Raw genomic sequence first — 15494 nt, forward strand, 5'->3', positions numbered from 1 at the left:
CTAGTTTTGTCGGAATTCCAACTTTATCATTTATTACCGTTATGGTTTCAACCTTTTCTGTTTTACACAGCCCTACCACCCAATTTGCCTTTGATGTCTTTTATTCAGAAAATGCCACAAATAGCTGCTTCAGCCTCTCCAAACTTGCTTTCCTCATTCCAGATTTTCTAGAAATTTCTCATCAAATTATTTGTTTGGTTTTTCCTTTTCCCCTCTATTTCCTGTCTTAGTCAAATGATTAGGTAAACAAGCTAAAAAGTAGCCTTTAATCTAGTGAGAGAGAACCAGTTTAGGGTAATAGTTAAGGCAGCAGGTTAGAAACCAGGAGAGTGAGTTCTAGTTCCACCTTCGGCACGAAACCAGCTGAGTATTCCTCCATAAGTCAGCCCTAGAAAGGTGGCGTTGTCAAGAAACCACATCTGAAAATCTTGCCAAGAAAGCCACAGGATCTAATCTAGGCCGTCACCAAGAATCACTGACTGGAAGGTGTGTATGTACCAAAAATGTGTCTGCATTTTTGGAAATGATGTCCTCCATAATTTGACATTTGTCTTGCTTATAACTGAGGGAGAATTTGTGCCGCATCATGTGTCAAGCAAATGACTAAAAGAAAATGTTACCGGCAAGATTTATGACCTGTGATCTTATGATCAGTGATCACTTCGTTTGGTCTTCTGGAGGATTTCCAGCAATGGTTATGAACTACATAAATGCTACCAGTAATTGTCATAAAACCCCAAATTCTGTCAGCAGAGTTCTAATTGCATTTCACATTAGCTAGTGTTGACTCTCAACTGTTAAAGACTAGAGCATATATTTTTCATGTCAGGTTAATAAGCAGAACTGTCAAGATTAGCTATTGTTGCCCTGCCGGCCTTAACACCACTTCTTCCAGAATATAATTCCTGTATCAATTTTACATGTATAAATGGTTTCATGTTTATGCAGTATTTTATGATCTAAAATCTGTATCGGAAACAAATGTATTGTTTGGCAGTTCAAATCTCACCAGGCTCAAGGTTGACTTAGCCTTCTATCCTTCCGAGGTCGATAAAATGAGGACCCAGATTGTTGGGGGCAATATGTCGACTGCAAACTGCTTAGAGTGAGCTGTAAAGCACTGTGAAGTGGTATTTAAGTCTTAAGTGCTATTGCTGTTGGTTGTTATGTTATGTGCAGTTATGTCCAATGAGTTAACGCCCAAATAAATGTGTATAGGATTGCGATTTGAATTTATCAATTCTTGGTTATCAATTTTTTTTAAAACAACGTAAGCATCTTATATACGTGGAATTGCATGGTTGTGGGTTTTTTTAGATGGAAATGCATCTTTAATATTCAAATGAAAGAAACCACACATGAACTATTTTAATTTTTTATTGTGGAATTGAGCTTATTTCCTTTACATCAAATATCCTCAATGGTAGAGGGGATATTGCACACAAATATCATAAAAGCACTACATATTACTTTCACTGGAAACTAATTTTCTACTTTAGATATGACTTGATAGGATAGAGGTGATGAAGGATTATAAGACATAAAACCATACACAGCTGCAGACTGACACAAACAAGACCATTCAGAACAAGAGAGAGGAGTGAGGTGCTTCTCAGCCACGACAAGACTTTCTCTCCATGGTTTGGAAGAATCAAATGGCTGCAGGCCATCATGTGAAAGCATCCTGGACTTTTAGAACTGTGCTTTTTCGGGTGTGATTACAGCCCAGTCTTGTACGAATAGAACAGTCGCTCTGGGCAACTAGAGCTCCTAAACTAATTTAGTGCAGAGAAACAATTCCCCTCCAAATGTTCAAGGTTTTGATGCTGCTTTCTTATTTTGTTATTTTTATAAGATCACAACAAATATTTTTGTTTTTTTTTAAAAAAATGAAGCAAACATCCTTAACAAGGCAAGCAATGCAGTTTCCAAATGTATATAAATAATTAGACCAATTTTTGTGGTTTCTTCTACTATCAAGGAGCACTTACAATTTTTTGGTAAGTTTAAATATAACATTTCCCCATTACTAATATTTCTAGACTACAAAAATTTTCTATTAACTGTGAGCTAGAACATATGTATGGAGAAAAGGGCTATGGCCATTGCTTCACTAGTGTCTTCAGCATGTTTTCATAGCATCATCCACTTATCACTGAAGTGATGTAAAATCTGTCCTTATTGTTAATCATGGTACATCAATGTTGGGATGATTCTAGAAGGTGCTTGCTAGTGGAGAAATGACCCATGATGTAGGAAATGCAGAATTAACTCCTTGAAGCTAAGCTGGGAGTTCTTGGAATGTTTTCCTTAACTAACAGCTTCTTAGTTCTCTGTTTCAAGGTTCCTAAACCGCTTAATCTATTGAAGACAGCTAAATATATTTGTATACACATTTGGATTCGTTCACTACTGTATGTGAAGTTAAACACAAATCATGAAGAAAGATTAATGAAAAACGTAGTTGTTGCAGAAATTAGACCCACCATAGGAAAATGTAAAGGCATGCAAAAGATTTGTTTTAAGTTTGAATGTGACCTCAACTAAACTGCTGTCACTGAATTTTATTCAGTGGGAAAGTACTATCATAACAGCACAATGAGGGGAATGTTACCAATGGTAATTTTTTCTGGAATGCATATAGCACTCTACTTTTGTTTCATTAATTAATATTGAATTGTTAATTTAATTAATATTGAACCATGCTTCTAGTAATCTGTGCTGAGTAACAGAGCACAATATCGGTATTCATGGTACTTCAGATTGACTGTCACTATGCTATGTAGGGCTGTGACTAACACAACTATTAGTTCCATTTAATTTAGTCTAGAGGAGCTTCCTAAAACAACAGTAACAGAAATCCAGAATTGAGTGCCATTCAAATTCAGTCCTGATTGCCATTCAAAACCCTATGCCTGCTTGTTCAAAAACAATTGTTTATGAACTGTATAGCCTAACACTATAGCTTTATTCAGAAACTTAAAAAGAAAATATAGTGTTGGATCTAAAAGGCACATCAACTCCTATGCAGGGCAAATGCCAATGTCATGCCCACTACATGTCCCTGTACTTTCAGAAGTATTCCTGAAATTTCCCTCAACTCTCAGGAGCAAGTTGTCAGAAAACAGAACATTAAAAAGAGTTCTAATGCTAGAATCCATGATGCAAAATGAGATCTTTTGAGAAGTGATGCAAAATGAGACCTTTGAGCAAAGCTATACAAACTGGTACTTCCACCCCCCAAAAACAAGAGCTATTAGACTTAAATTCTCAAACTTTGCAATTAGCATGCTGGCTGACAAGACTGGAAATTGTAATCCACTGATTTGGACAGCAATAAAACAGGTAGGGCTGTCATAAGAGAATATATATTCCCATAAAAATCAAGATTTGCCGAATTATTAGGTACTTCCACCATTTGGAAGCATAAAGTAAAAGGGGAAGTTTACACACAGAAAAATCCCAATCTAACTACATTTCTGATTCTATCCTAAAATAATTACAAGAGGATCAATAATGTGCTTGAAGTGTGAAGGAGTGTCAAGGCCAAATTTGAACTCTATTAAGGTGGTGATCCTATATATGTTTATTGGGAATAAGTCCTACTGCACACAACAGAGTTGATTTCTGATACGGCATACATAATTATATGGCATGCTGATTTCAGACAATTGCTTCAACTATTGATGTACTCATCTGCTATGTTTTCAAGTTTTGGAGACCGTAAATTAATTTCTCCTTCGCACATTTAAATATATATTTAATATTGTTTATTGAGTACGAAAGAAAATAATCATCATGGAAGTTCAGTTCAAAACAGACTGACAACTTCCATAATCTAGACCGTTTTTTGTCTTATTGTTCACATTTTCTTTTCTTTTTTCTTTGGCAAGAAGAAAATCAAACCAATTCCTGCTGGATAAATCCTTTAAATTTGCTTAAAAACAAACAGGGGAAAGGGGGGGAGGTTCATAAAATTAATTAATCTTGAAGCAATAATAAATGGAATATTCCATTGTTAGTTGGTGGAGCTGATTGCAATCGCTTGGTACCCATTCAGACTAAATCATCTAAGTCAATCTTTCCATATTGAAGAACTTTCCAGATGAATTTCTCCAGCATTCCCCAGCCAGCATGGCCATTGCTAAGAAGCCCAGATGTTTTCAAGATGGCCAACTTGGATAAGTAAAAGACAATCATTATGCTAACAATGTGGTAGAGTAACAGCTTTGCCCAGTAAACGCTTACATTTTAACTTTCTGTCAGTACTATCGGCCTGGGTCATCCAATGTGGACGAACATATGGTTAGGACTGTATCACATTAGTGGATGATAATAGAATTGTATTAGAAATAGCAACTGTTGGGCTAAGAAAGGGGATGAGGTATGGGAGAATAACATTCAGGAATATATCAAATAACATGTAGTTATTTCTGTTTAATGGGTACCAGGACAATGTTTTCCCACTGCTGCATTTCCCTAAAGCAGCATTCACAATTATGAATTCAGCTATCCTGCTTCTTTCAAAAATACATTTTTCCCAAGCTTTTCATTCCACAATCATACCAGTTTTTTTAAAGACTTGGAATCCAACCCATCTACGCTGTTCCAAGAAAAATAAAGAGCTACAAGAAGAGAAGTGTTTCTTGGATAAAGGTAAAATAATAAATAAAATAGCATTGCTAGAATTGTCAAACAAAAACAAAATATTAGCATTTTTAAATCCACAAAACATAAACAATATTTCACAGCATTAATTGGGCTACCCAGCCCAAATTAAGAATCTAAAGTAATATTAAAAATATATAAAAATGAGCAAAATAAAACAAAAATAAACAATGCAACAATTAAAATAAATTATATAACATATAATAAACAAAATGCTGTAGTTGTCCCCTACTTGATGAAATCAAGAGCATTCTGAAAACATGGCTGGCATAAAACAATACAAATTCCTATTATAGAAAGAATGAGATTGTGAAAATTCTGTACAGAGTTGCAAAGTAAAATACTAAGGATAATGGAGGTATTATTACAGGTGGTGATAACATGTACTCTGGTCATGAGAATACTCTACCAGCATGAGAAATATTATTATCAGACCTCTGTTATCACACATTTTCTTATTTTCTGACTTTTCATTTTCATCTGTCTTCTAGTGGAATTGTAGGCTTCTCGGAAGAGGTGGTCTTGAACATTAAAAAAATAAGCAAGTAAGTGCACTAGGCTAGGCACATGTAATTTGTTTGGATAAATGGAATGGTGGCATGTTTGGGAAGATGAGAGAAGAACCAGAGAACCCTGCAACCCTAGCAGATGCTGTAAGTGGCAAGGAGAAAGTAGTGTGGTTGCATACCTGTGTGGTATGCTAGCACCACCACTCAATTTCTATTGTTATAAAGCCAAGTGGAACAACGTGTGACCAAACAACAAAATTGATTCCTGTAATCTGTAGACATCATGCATACCTGAATAAGCTTTGCATACTTTGTTTTTCTGTGTGCTAATTTGAAAAGATGCAGAATATTAATTAAATATTAAATCCCATCTGATCCCAGCTGCTCTCCTTCCTGTAATTCTAGGAATTAGAAGTTTTGAATGACCTGGGAGCTGAGGTTCTCATCAGTTAAAATCTGTGGTCAGGACTACATTTTGCACGTTTTTATGATTTCACAGAATCACATTATATACAGTATACCCTGTTCTGCTTTTACTTTGGGGAAGGATCCTTCAATTAATTTTACTTAAGACAGTGTAGGATAAAGGAATACCTAGGAAAATTAAGTCAAGATCTCTGCTGCCCAACTAACACTGGAGGGTTTGTCAGGTGTCTCAAAGGACTGCTTGTAATGTCACAAAGCATGGTTTGATGCAACACCCACCCACCCCGTCGTAAGCTGTGTTCATTGGTACTGTGAAATAGTGCCATCACAAATGACTCCTTGGATTGCATAAAGCCATGGAATAGCCCCCAATCCAAAGCGAACTAACCTTTCAGTCCTTAGTTCTTTAATCACTAACACATAACGATATTGCTAGTGCGCTCTCCGCAAGATAATCCTTGGCAGTCAGCTACGTTCAATAAATATGGTACTGTTTTATCATACTTCATTCTCACCAGAACTCAAAATAACACTATGTGTTGTCTTACAAAACTACTAAAAAATTAGCCTTCACCTGGTTTTTTTTCCCTGCATTTTCCTGTAAACAAAACGTTTTAAAAATTCATCTATTAAAAGTTCGTGCACAGCTAAAAAAATTCTGTACATTTGTCCCCATATTCACTCTTAAATTAACAGTCAAACTAATGTAAGACGAAAGAAAGCTTCAAAGACTGTACAGATGTGCAGACAACCTTTTTGTAGCATCTCATATATTTTTGTGATTTTGAATTTCTGGTACTGAACACCTTTTCTTTCATGCCTCCAGGAAGCAGGAAAAAAGAGAGGGGAAAAATAATAATAATAACTTCAAACAAGGTTTGCTGTTCAGGTGCACCAATGAAGTGTTCAACTTAATACATAATTCATAGCACCAAGCTGTTTGACCAATCAGAGAGGTTTCCAATAGCACGCATGCACACGCATAGTTCTGTACCGGTGTAACTATAATCCTACACAGATGTTTTATAAACTTGCTATCTTGCATTAAAAAATAAGTGCATCAAGTATCTTTGTACATTCAAGTCACTTTCTAAGGCAAATTGTCTACCATAGGTACTCCCAACTGCTTTGGTATTTTGCTTCAGTAAACTTGTCAGTGACCTGGGTGTTTTCGCATGCAAGTTTGTCAAATTTGAAAGAACTCTGAATTTTCGCTGGGAGCATGCCTTAAGACCAATATGTCAGCATAGTAAACTGAAAGGGGGTTCAAACTACATGCGTGTTTTGTCTAAGAGAATTGTGTTACGTGACAATGAAACACTGAATGGGAAGTTGCCAATAGTAAGTGTTTCCAATGCAATGTTCCTTCAAAACCACATTCTGTTTCACTGAATGTTCTAGCTAAGATGTCACTAAATTAAATATGCCTACTCTGGGGGAAAAAAACAAACACCAAATATTTCTTTCTCTAGGATGCTAGACTGCAGGAGGTAAGTCACTGACTGCTTTGTAACTAATGCAGAATTAATTATTTTATTCTCCTCTATGCCATCCAACTCATCTTCCCCCTCCCCTCCTCTCTCTCTCCACCTTTTCTCTCTGTTTCTTCCAAGGGCAAAGGCCCCCAACCTGGCAGAAGTCAGCAGTGTTTGCTAGTGCATGGTTTCCTACTGTTCAATGAAGATGAACCTGAATCTGCAGGTTTTGCAGTAATCTGAACCCTATGGTGGGAATACCGTTATTTCCCGTAGCAATTAGCAAAGACTGGAAAAAAAAAAACAGTGACTTGCATCACTCTGATACAGTATAGCATTTGGCAGGTATATATAGTTCAGCAGCTGAATTAGATGGATTATATTTTTAGAAAAAGTATTTTCAAATTCAAGAATTTCTGGAGACAAAGTTTAAAGTTGAAATGCATTGCTTTTTTTTTTTTTTACAGTTCAATCTTGCATGCAGGGAAAGATTCATCTTGCATAACAACGGTGCTACTGCTTGCCAAAACCATGATGTTAAGATCCTGTTGTTTCTCGTGGGTCTCTTGGTACCATTCCCTCATCACCTCTGAGTCATGCGTTGGGATTAATGTCACCTGTCATACAGAGAGTACATTAGAGAGGAAATTACAAAAGGAAGAATAATCAAAAACCTCACTGCTAGTATTGACATTCCATGGATGTGCACAACCCTGGAATGGAAAATTATTTGCTGTGGGATGATTAAGCAATTTCTGGAAGTGAATCCCTTCCTTACAACATCATATCAGCAAGGAACAGAGCATTCTGAAATTCTCTACAACATGATATTCTCAAACTGGGAGCTTCGTAAAGCCCTGTGACTGCACTGCCAACCAACTAGTACTGTGATGGCGAACCTATGGCACACGTGCCACAGGTGGCACATAGAGCCCTTTCTGCAGGCATGCAAGCCATTGACCCGGCTCCACTATGCATGCGTGAGCACCTCCTGCCAAACAGCTGGTTTTCGGGTCTCTGCCATGCATGCGCTTGGGCAGGATGCATGCGGAGAATGCACATGCATGTGTGGGGTGCATGTGCGGGGGCATCGCACATACATGGGTGCAGGGTGCATGTGGAGTGGATGTGAGCACAGGGGGAGTGTGGTGGGTCGCAGGCACATGTCTGGGGGCAGAGGGAGCACAGGAGGGGGGGTTTCTCATGCATTGCCTTATGGGTGCGCATGCAAGCACACACTTTTGGCACACAACAACAAAAAGGTTAGCCATCACTGAACTAGTATGTCTTAAATACCTGTGTATAATCTTACCAAATTTGGCATCTTTTAGATGTGTTGGCATTACAATCATAATATTCTCAGACCAACACATTTAGAGAATGGCCAATTGGGAAAGCATCATCAGAAGAAGAAATAATTGGATGCAGGGAAGACAATTAGTTGTTACTAGACAACCTGTGACCATTGGATGATCCTTTCAGAGATATTTCCTAACCACTCTCTTCAATGGTTTATACAGAGTTCATAATGTATTGCCTTCACTGAAAAAGTTGGGATACATTCTGAGGCGGATCTGCTTTGAAAATAGTCCACGTTGAACTATACAGCACAGTCAAACATTGGCACAGAACGTGATATAACGTTTTGTATTATGTCATAAATTGCTTTATGGTAATGTTTATGTGATAAAATATTTTATAAAATCTGCTAAATTTCAATTCTATAGGAGTTATGGCTCCCAGATTTTGGACACATTCTATAAGTTAGTCCAGGGGTCAGCACCTTAAACACTGAAAGAGCCACAAAGGTCCTAACTGGAAGCCCCCCATTCAATTCTGAAGCTGACCGGAAGCCTGGTTCCCCTATCCTAGCGTGGTGTCCTTTTTCCTCTACCTGTCTTAGCCAAAAGCCCTATCAATTGTGGAGCTGACCGGCAACAAGGAGCCGCATCAGAAGGATGAAAGAGCCACGTGTGACTCCAGAGCTGCAGGTTGGTGAACCCTGAGTTAGTCCATTTGAGGTGTCTTGGCTCAGAAATGTTTTCCTCTATGATGCATTATTTAGTCCAGTAAAAGATTATGGGAAAGAGTATTTTAATAGTATATGGATGGATTTTGAAAAGCAGATCAATATCTTAGGCACCACCAGCCTTATTATATCCAGAGAAATACTGCTGAGAATATATTGCATCTATTATTTATGTACTTTCTACACTTTTATATCGCAATGTTCCACAAACACAACAATCCTTAGATAGGTTTTTCATTTTAGTACTTTTCAAAATTTCAAAATTCTGTTACGTAATTGTTGCTAAAATTTTATTAACCATTATTTTATAAACGTGAAAGCCTCTTTTTTATAATTGGATCCTTCCCTGGCACAGTATTTGGGGCACAGAAATTTTTGGGGGGAAGTATGCAACTTAGTAGATTTTTAATATATATGTAGTATTTATATTGCATGTTGATTCATGTTAGCTAACCAGAGTCACACTGGTAAAATGAGTGGCCATGTAAGTAAAGATAAATAAATGTAAAAAGTGCAAGAAGTATTTTTTTAAAGAGAAAAGTTGTTTGCATATGATCTTAGAAGTTAGCTTTATATCACTAAGCAGTAGAAATAAATGAATTATGCACACATGGAGACAAAATTTGATAAAATGTAAGTCCATTTCTTCCATGTGAGAAAAGCAGCATAAACATTATTCCTTCACTTCATGATGCTCTTCAGATGTGTTGGATTAGATCTGTTATTTCCAAACAAGTTTATATTTCAACAGAGCTAGAGAATGTACACGATGGAAAAGATCAACACAACCTTCTTCTTTTTTTGCTGAATTCTCAAAAGAAGGCTTTTCTGTTTAGGCTATTTATTTTTAGTAAGACTATTTCTATGCCTGAAAGAAGTTGTTGTATTAGCAGAGTTATCCAAAAATAGTAATGAGAAGGGAATGTAAGGCAAGACATACAACAACCCTGTTGCACTAACATACATACAACTACAGTCCCAATTGAACATACGCTTTTTCTAGCCTTACAATCCTCTTTAAATTCCTGGATTAAACTTCACATTATAGTGGTTTGATGTTGATTTACGTTTCATTGAGATCTCTTCTATTCTATATAGTTTTATTTTTTACAGATCGATCTTTATTTCTTTTTAAAATATTTAGTTAACTAAGAAATCATACTGGCGCTTTCCTTTCTAAAGTCCTGCCAGCAACAAACTGGCTAAGTGGGAGTAGAAAGTAGTGTTCACTATCTTGTTTTCTTGATTCTGTTCCTCAGTTGAAAAGAAGTCTTTTCATTTCCTCCAATGGGAGTGGAATCCATCTAGATCCATTTTCAAACATTGGGACTTATGGTGAAAAGTTAGCAGTGCTGAGGATCATTTGGCTCTTCATTGATCCCATTCTGCTCTAAGCACCCAAACTTTCAAATTCTTCTCAATATCAGAGCTTAGGGATGTGGGAACACTGAGCACAAAAGTAACCAGTATGTATGCATACATGCCTTTTTGTATATAGGTATGAATGCATCCATTTTATTTTATTTATATTCCGATTTTTGGGAATACGGGAACACAAAGCAGCATGCGTAGTGCTCCTTTCGCCTAGTTTCTCCCTACAACAACTATGAAAGAAATTGGCTCTTCATTGATCCCATTCTGCTCTAAGCACCCAAACTTTCAAATTCTTCTCAATATCAGAGCTTAGGGATGTGGGAACACTGAGCACAAAAGTAACCAGGGAAGAGGAGAGAGCCAATATTTTATTTATTTTCTTTATGTTTCAATTTTATTTGCTACCCATTTTGCAGTTCCGTTTGGAATCCAATTTTGGGGAGTGGGGAAAAATGAATATTCATTTTGCCCCAAGAAATGCTGTCTCTATGATAATGGTATGGCCCAAAGAATGCATGATTAATCAATTACAATTATGCAATCAACTCTCCTGAGTAAAAAGACAACTGTTGAAGATCTAGATCAGTGTTTCTCAAACTTGATGACTTTAAGTCCTTTTCTTGTATTGTGATTTTAAACAAAAGAAAGTTCTTCCCCTTTAGGTTTTGTTACTGAATTCAGGTAACTAAAAGATGATTCTTAGCATTTTAATGGGCTTTCCTTTACTTCACTGATTCCGGAAAACGTACCTGCATATTGCTTCCCCACTGGGCTTTGCCTTCCAACAGGGAATCCAAGACAGCCCTGCTTGGTTCTTCAGCAGCAGGATCATTCCCACTCACAACATAATAGGATGATCTCACCCTCTTGAAAAATTCTATATCAACATTCTTGCTATTGCTGTGGTTGGGAATATAGACCAGGTCCAAATACACAGGAGGTCCTGGAGGCACAGCTATAGATTTTGTTGGTTTCGCATTTCCAGGTCCTAAAAAAAGTAATGAGTAAATAAGAGTCTTGTCTCAGTTTGTGGTAATAAACGTTGTCTACTAATGATAAACTCAAGTTGAACAGACTGACACATCAAGCTTCAGCTGTGATGGTCATATGTTTTAAATGGTTTTGAATTATCTTGTGGAATTTAAGCAGTTGATGAAATCAGATATTTGTACCATAAAATGTATTTGGTGAACAGAAGAAGATATGCACAAAAAGAATAAGCTATTAACCATAAGTGTGTATGTATGCATACATGCCTTTTTGTATATAGGTATGAATGCATCCATTTTATTTTATTTATATTCCGATTTTTGGGAATACGGGAACACAAAGCAGCATGCGCAGTGCTCCTTTCGCCTAGTTTCTCCCTACAACAACTATGAAAGAAATTGGGCTGAGGAAAGAATGACTGATCCAAAGTCATCCAGTGTGCTTTCTTACCCAAGAAGGACCAGATTGTCACGATGTTAAAAAGTTTGCTAGGCCTGAACTGCCTAAACTGACACTCAAGAGTTAAACTAAGAAAGCTTTATTGCGCAGGTCATAAAACAAAAAAAGGTTCTTATCTGAAAGTGATTTATTGCGCACGCGTTACACATTCCAAATTCCTCTCTTTCTTTGTTCGGCAGCCAATTTTGGCAAACGTAGCTTTCATTATCAAAATGTAACCAATTAGTTATTTTCTGTATCATTTATTTTTTTTATTTTATTATTAAAGTTTGTTTATTAATTAGAATATTTTCTTAAAGACTATTTCTTTTCTAAATATCTCAAAAGATATGCGGAAGGGAATCAGCCACGGTCCATCGATCTCCAACAGGGTGTTTTTTCCCCTGACACAGACTACATCCATACACACAAACATAGTCTCCTTGCTCATAGTCCAACACCTGACGTACTACACCACATAGGTTCTGAATATCCCATATTACAAGGAAGGTGAAATATAAGAGATTCGGGAGCACAAGCATTAAGAGAGTGAAGCTTGACTTCTAGTTTCTTTGGAAAAATCATATGGAAATAATCTGCTCCTGTCTATGGCTGAGATACTTTTAAAACACTCCCATTCTAGCCAGAGGTGGGTTGCAAATCCCAGTGCTACTGGTTTGCTCATGCTCGACGCTTCTACATATGCGCAGAAGCGTCCAGGTGGATGAGCGGAACCTCCTGCCACCCCACTACCGATTCGCCCGATCCAGGCAGAACTGGGAGCAGCCCACCTCTGATTCTAGCCTATAGTCTAATATTTCTTGGGAATCGCTTACACAATTATTATCTACATCTGCCCTTTTTTTCAGATCAAAGTTGTCTAACTGCTGTCACCTTGCTGGGCAGGCACAAGTTGTTAGTGCATGCTAATCAAAAATGAAAAGAAAGAATTCAATGTCTTTGAAGGCCAACATCAGATAAAGAAATGGCAGCTATAGAATGATTTCATGTTGTTGTGAATAATAATAATAATAATAATAATAATAATAATAATAATAATAATGAGAGCTGAAAATTGGAAAAGCAAAGCTATGCATGGCCAATACTTGAAAAGTATTGAGGGCAAAGCTGACCAAAAACTAACTTGGAACTGGTTAAGATCAGGAGTACTGAAGAAAGAAACAGAAGGCTTTATTTTGGCAGCTCAAGAACAAGCCTTAGCCACAAACTGCATGAAGGCAAAAATTCAACATATTACCACCAACAGCAAATGTCGACTCTGTAATGAGAAAGATGAGACAGTCGACCACTTGATCAGTGGGTGCAGCAAAATTTCACAAACTGACTACCTACAACGCCATGACCGCATTGCTTAAGATCATTCACTGGAAATTGTGCCAAAAGTCTGGATTTGAGTACAGCAAAAACCACTGGGAACATCAGGTTGAGAAGATTTTAGAGAATGAGAAAGTCAAGATCTTGTGGGACTTCAGAATTCAGACTGACAGGCACTTGGCCTGTAACACACCTGACATAACAATAGTTGAAAAGAAAAAAAAGTATGGTTCATTGACATTGCAATACCCGGTGAAGCACAAATTGAAGATAAACAGCAAGAAAAAAAATCACAAAGTACCGAGACTTGCAAATTGAAGTTGAGCAACTGTGGAAAAAGAAATTGTGTGTTGTCCCGATTGTAATTGGAGCCCTTGGAGCAATAACTAAAGGGCTAGCTTGCTATTTGGAAATTTTAAATTTACCTGACTTGAACATTCTGATTCTACAAAAAAAACATCCTACTTGGAACATCTTATATCCTCCGACGTTACCTTAACAGTTCCTAGGTCCTTGGTTAGGACTCGAGCTGTTGAGCTACCAACCAGCCCCAAAGGCTGTAAATCTCACCAAAGATTAACATCATCATCATCATCATACAACATTCCAAAAGAACTAGAGCATTGACAAAAATCATCATTAGTCAATTGCAAAAGGCAGCCTTACGTAGACCTGCTTACTATCCTGTGATGATACCTATGATGATACAAACTTTAAACAGCAACATCTGCCTATCCCTTTTGGAAGAACTTGATTGATAGATAAAAATGTCAAATCCAGTCTAAATATTTGGCTGATTGTGTGACAAAGCATAATGAAGAAGATTCATTACCAGAAATAAAATATTCAGGGAAGCGAACTGAAATAAATTCAGTTCTGAAAAATTGTGAAAATGAGAGATTCCTCCCAAAATAGTAGAACAGTAAAAGAAACTCAGTAACAATAATTGGAAATATAAAGGAATAATTGATATAAACTACATGAATGATAATTTTCAACCAGAACAGGCTAGTACTGAAACAACCTATGAATTCACCCCTAAAAAAGAAAAATTAAAAGAGATTATGGCAAATGGGGTTTGGTATATTACTACCTAATTGGATCATCACATGTTTGGAAACAAATGATGTCAATAAAAACATTAGAAAATTTAAAGAAAAAATAATACAGCGGAAGACAGAATTGGAAAGGGTGGTTGGAAATGAACAATATGGTTTATCAACATTAGGGGAGACATCTTCCATTATTACCCTTATTTGTCATTGCCATGATCCCTCTTTCAATTATTTTGAAGAAAACAAATCCTGGTTATTAAAAAGCAAAAAAAAAGCACTAATTAAATCTTACATATATTTTACATGAACGATCTGAAGCTTTATAGAAAATCAGAAATCTAGATCCAGTCATTGACAAACACTAAGAATTTTAAAGCACATAATATGGCAATAAAATTTTGCTTATAAAAGTGTGATGTAGTAGCAATAAAATGGGGTAAAATCACAAATAGTACAGTAATGGAATTAAAATGCTGAATGGCCAAACCATCAAGAACCATCAGGTTGAAGCCTACAAGTATCTGGAAAATTTACACTTGGATAACATCAAGCATGGGCATGTTAAAAATGAGACTAGTAAGAGATGCATCCAAGGAATGGACAAATTGCTAAATAGAAAATTGAACAGTCAAAACCATATCAAAGCCATCAATACCTAGGCAATTTCTGCGATACGATATGCTGGAATTATTTAACTGAACAAAAGCTAAGAGACATAGCCATTATTTGAATTATTTTTCAGTTTGGACTGAAAAATAAGAAAAGAAATGACCATTCACTTATCACATAACTGATTATAAACAATAGCATAATGCAAAATGATTCACTGGAACATCTGTAGAAGTTATTATGTACCAGTAATGAAAAAATGGTGGAAACATAAGAGTTTAAAAAGTAGTAAAAAATGAGTAGGTTAAAATTTTGTTGGCATTCCAAATAAAACTGATGAAGTCTTGGCTCACTAGTCTTGACCCTAACAATTGAGGCTAAAAGAATACTGATGATAATTATAAACTAAAACCTAGCATAACAGCTGACAATTAGGTTCCAATTCCATAACTTGGATTTGTCTGTGAAGGAAATATGGGTTTTAAAATCCAAAATATCTTGAAATGAATAGTTAGAGAAGGATAGGCACCTCAAGTTGAATAGCTATCTATCCATTCAGCATATTTTTTTAGTTTTGCTATACTAG

The 15494-nt window shown here is 36.5% G+C and overlaps 1 protein-coding gene across 1 annotated transcript in view; it reads right to left on the bottom strand.

Annotated features, from left to right (window-relative positions):
* Positions 1–1363: 1363 nt before the first annotated feature.
* The window catches only part of MAP1B (microtubule associated protein 1B), a 68022-nt gene continuing 53891 nt past the window's right edge, over positions 1364–15494 (bottom strand). Inside the window, exons 6-7 of the mRNA XM_081941845.1 lie at positions 11231–11469; positions 1364–7695 (exon numbers count right to left, since the gene is read on the bottom strand). Of these exons, the coding sequence (XP_081797971.1) occupies positions 7540–7695; positions 11231–11469 (395 nt within the window). The 3' untranslated portion in view covers positions 1364–7539. The remainder of the gene's footprint in view (positions 7696–11230; positions 11470–15494) is intronic.

This window comes from Natrix helvetica (assembly GCF_964273705.1).
Source record: "Natrix helvetica genome assembly, chromosome: 2".
Taxonomy (NCBI): Eukaryota; Metazoa; Chordata; class Lepidosauria; order Squamata; family Natricidae; genus Natrix; species Natrix helvetica.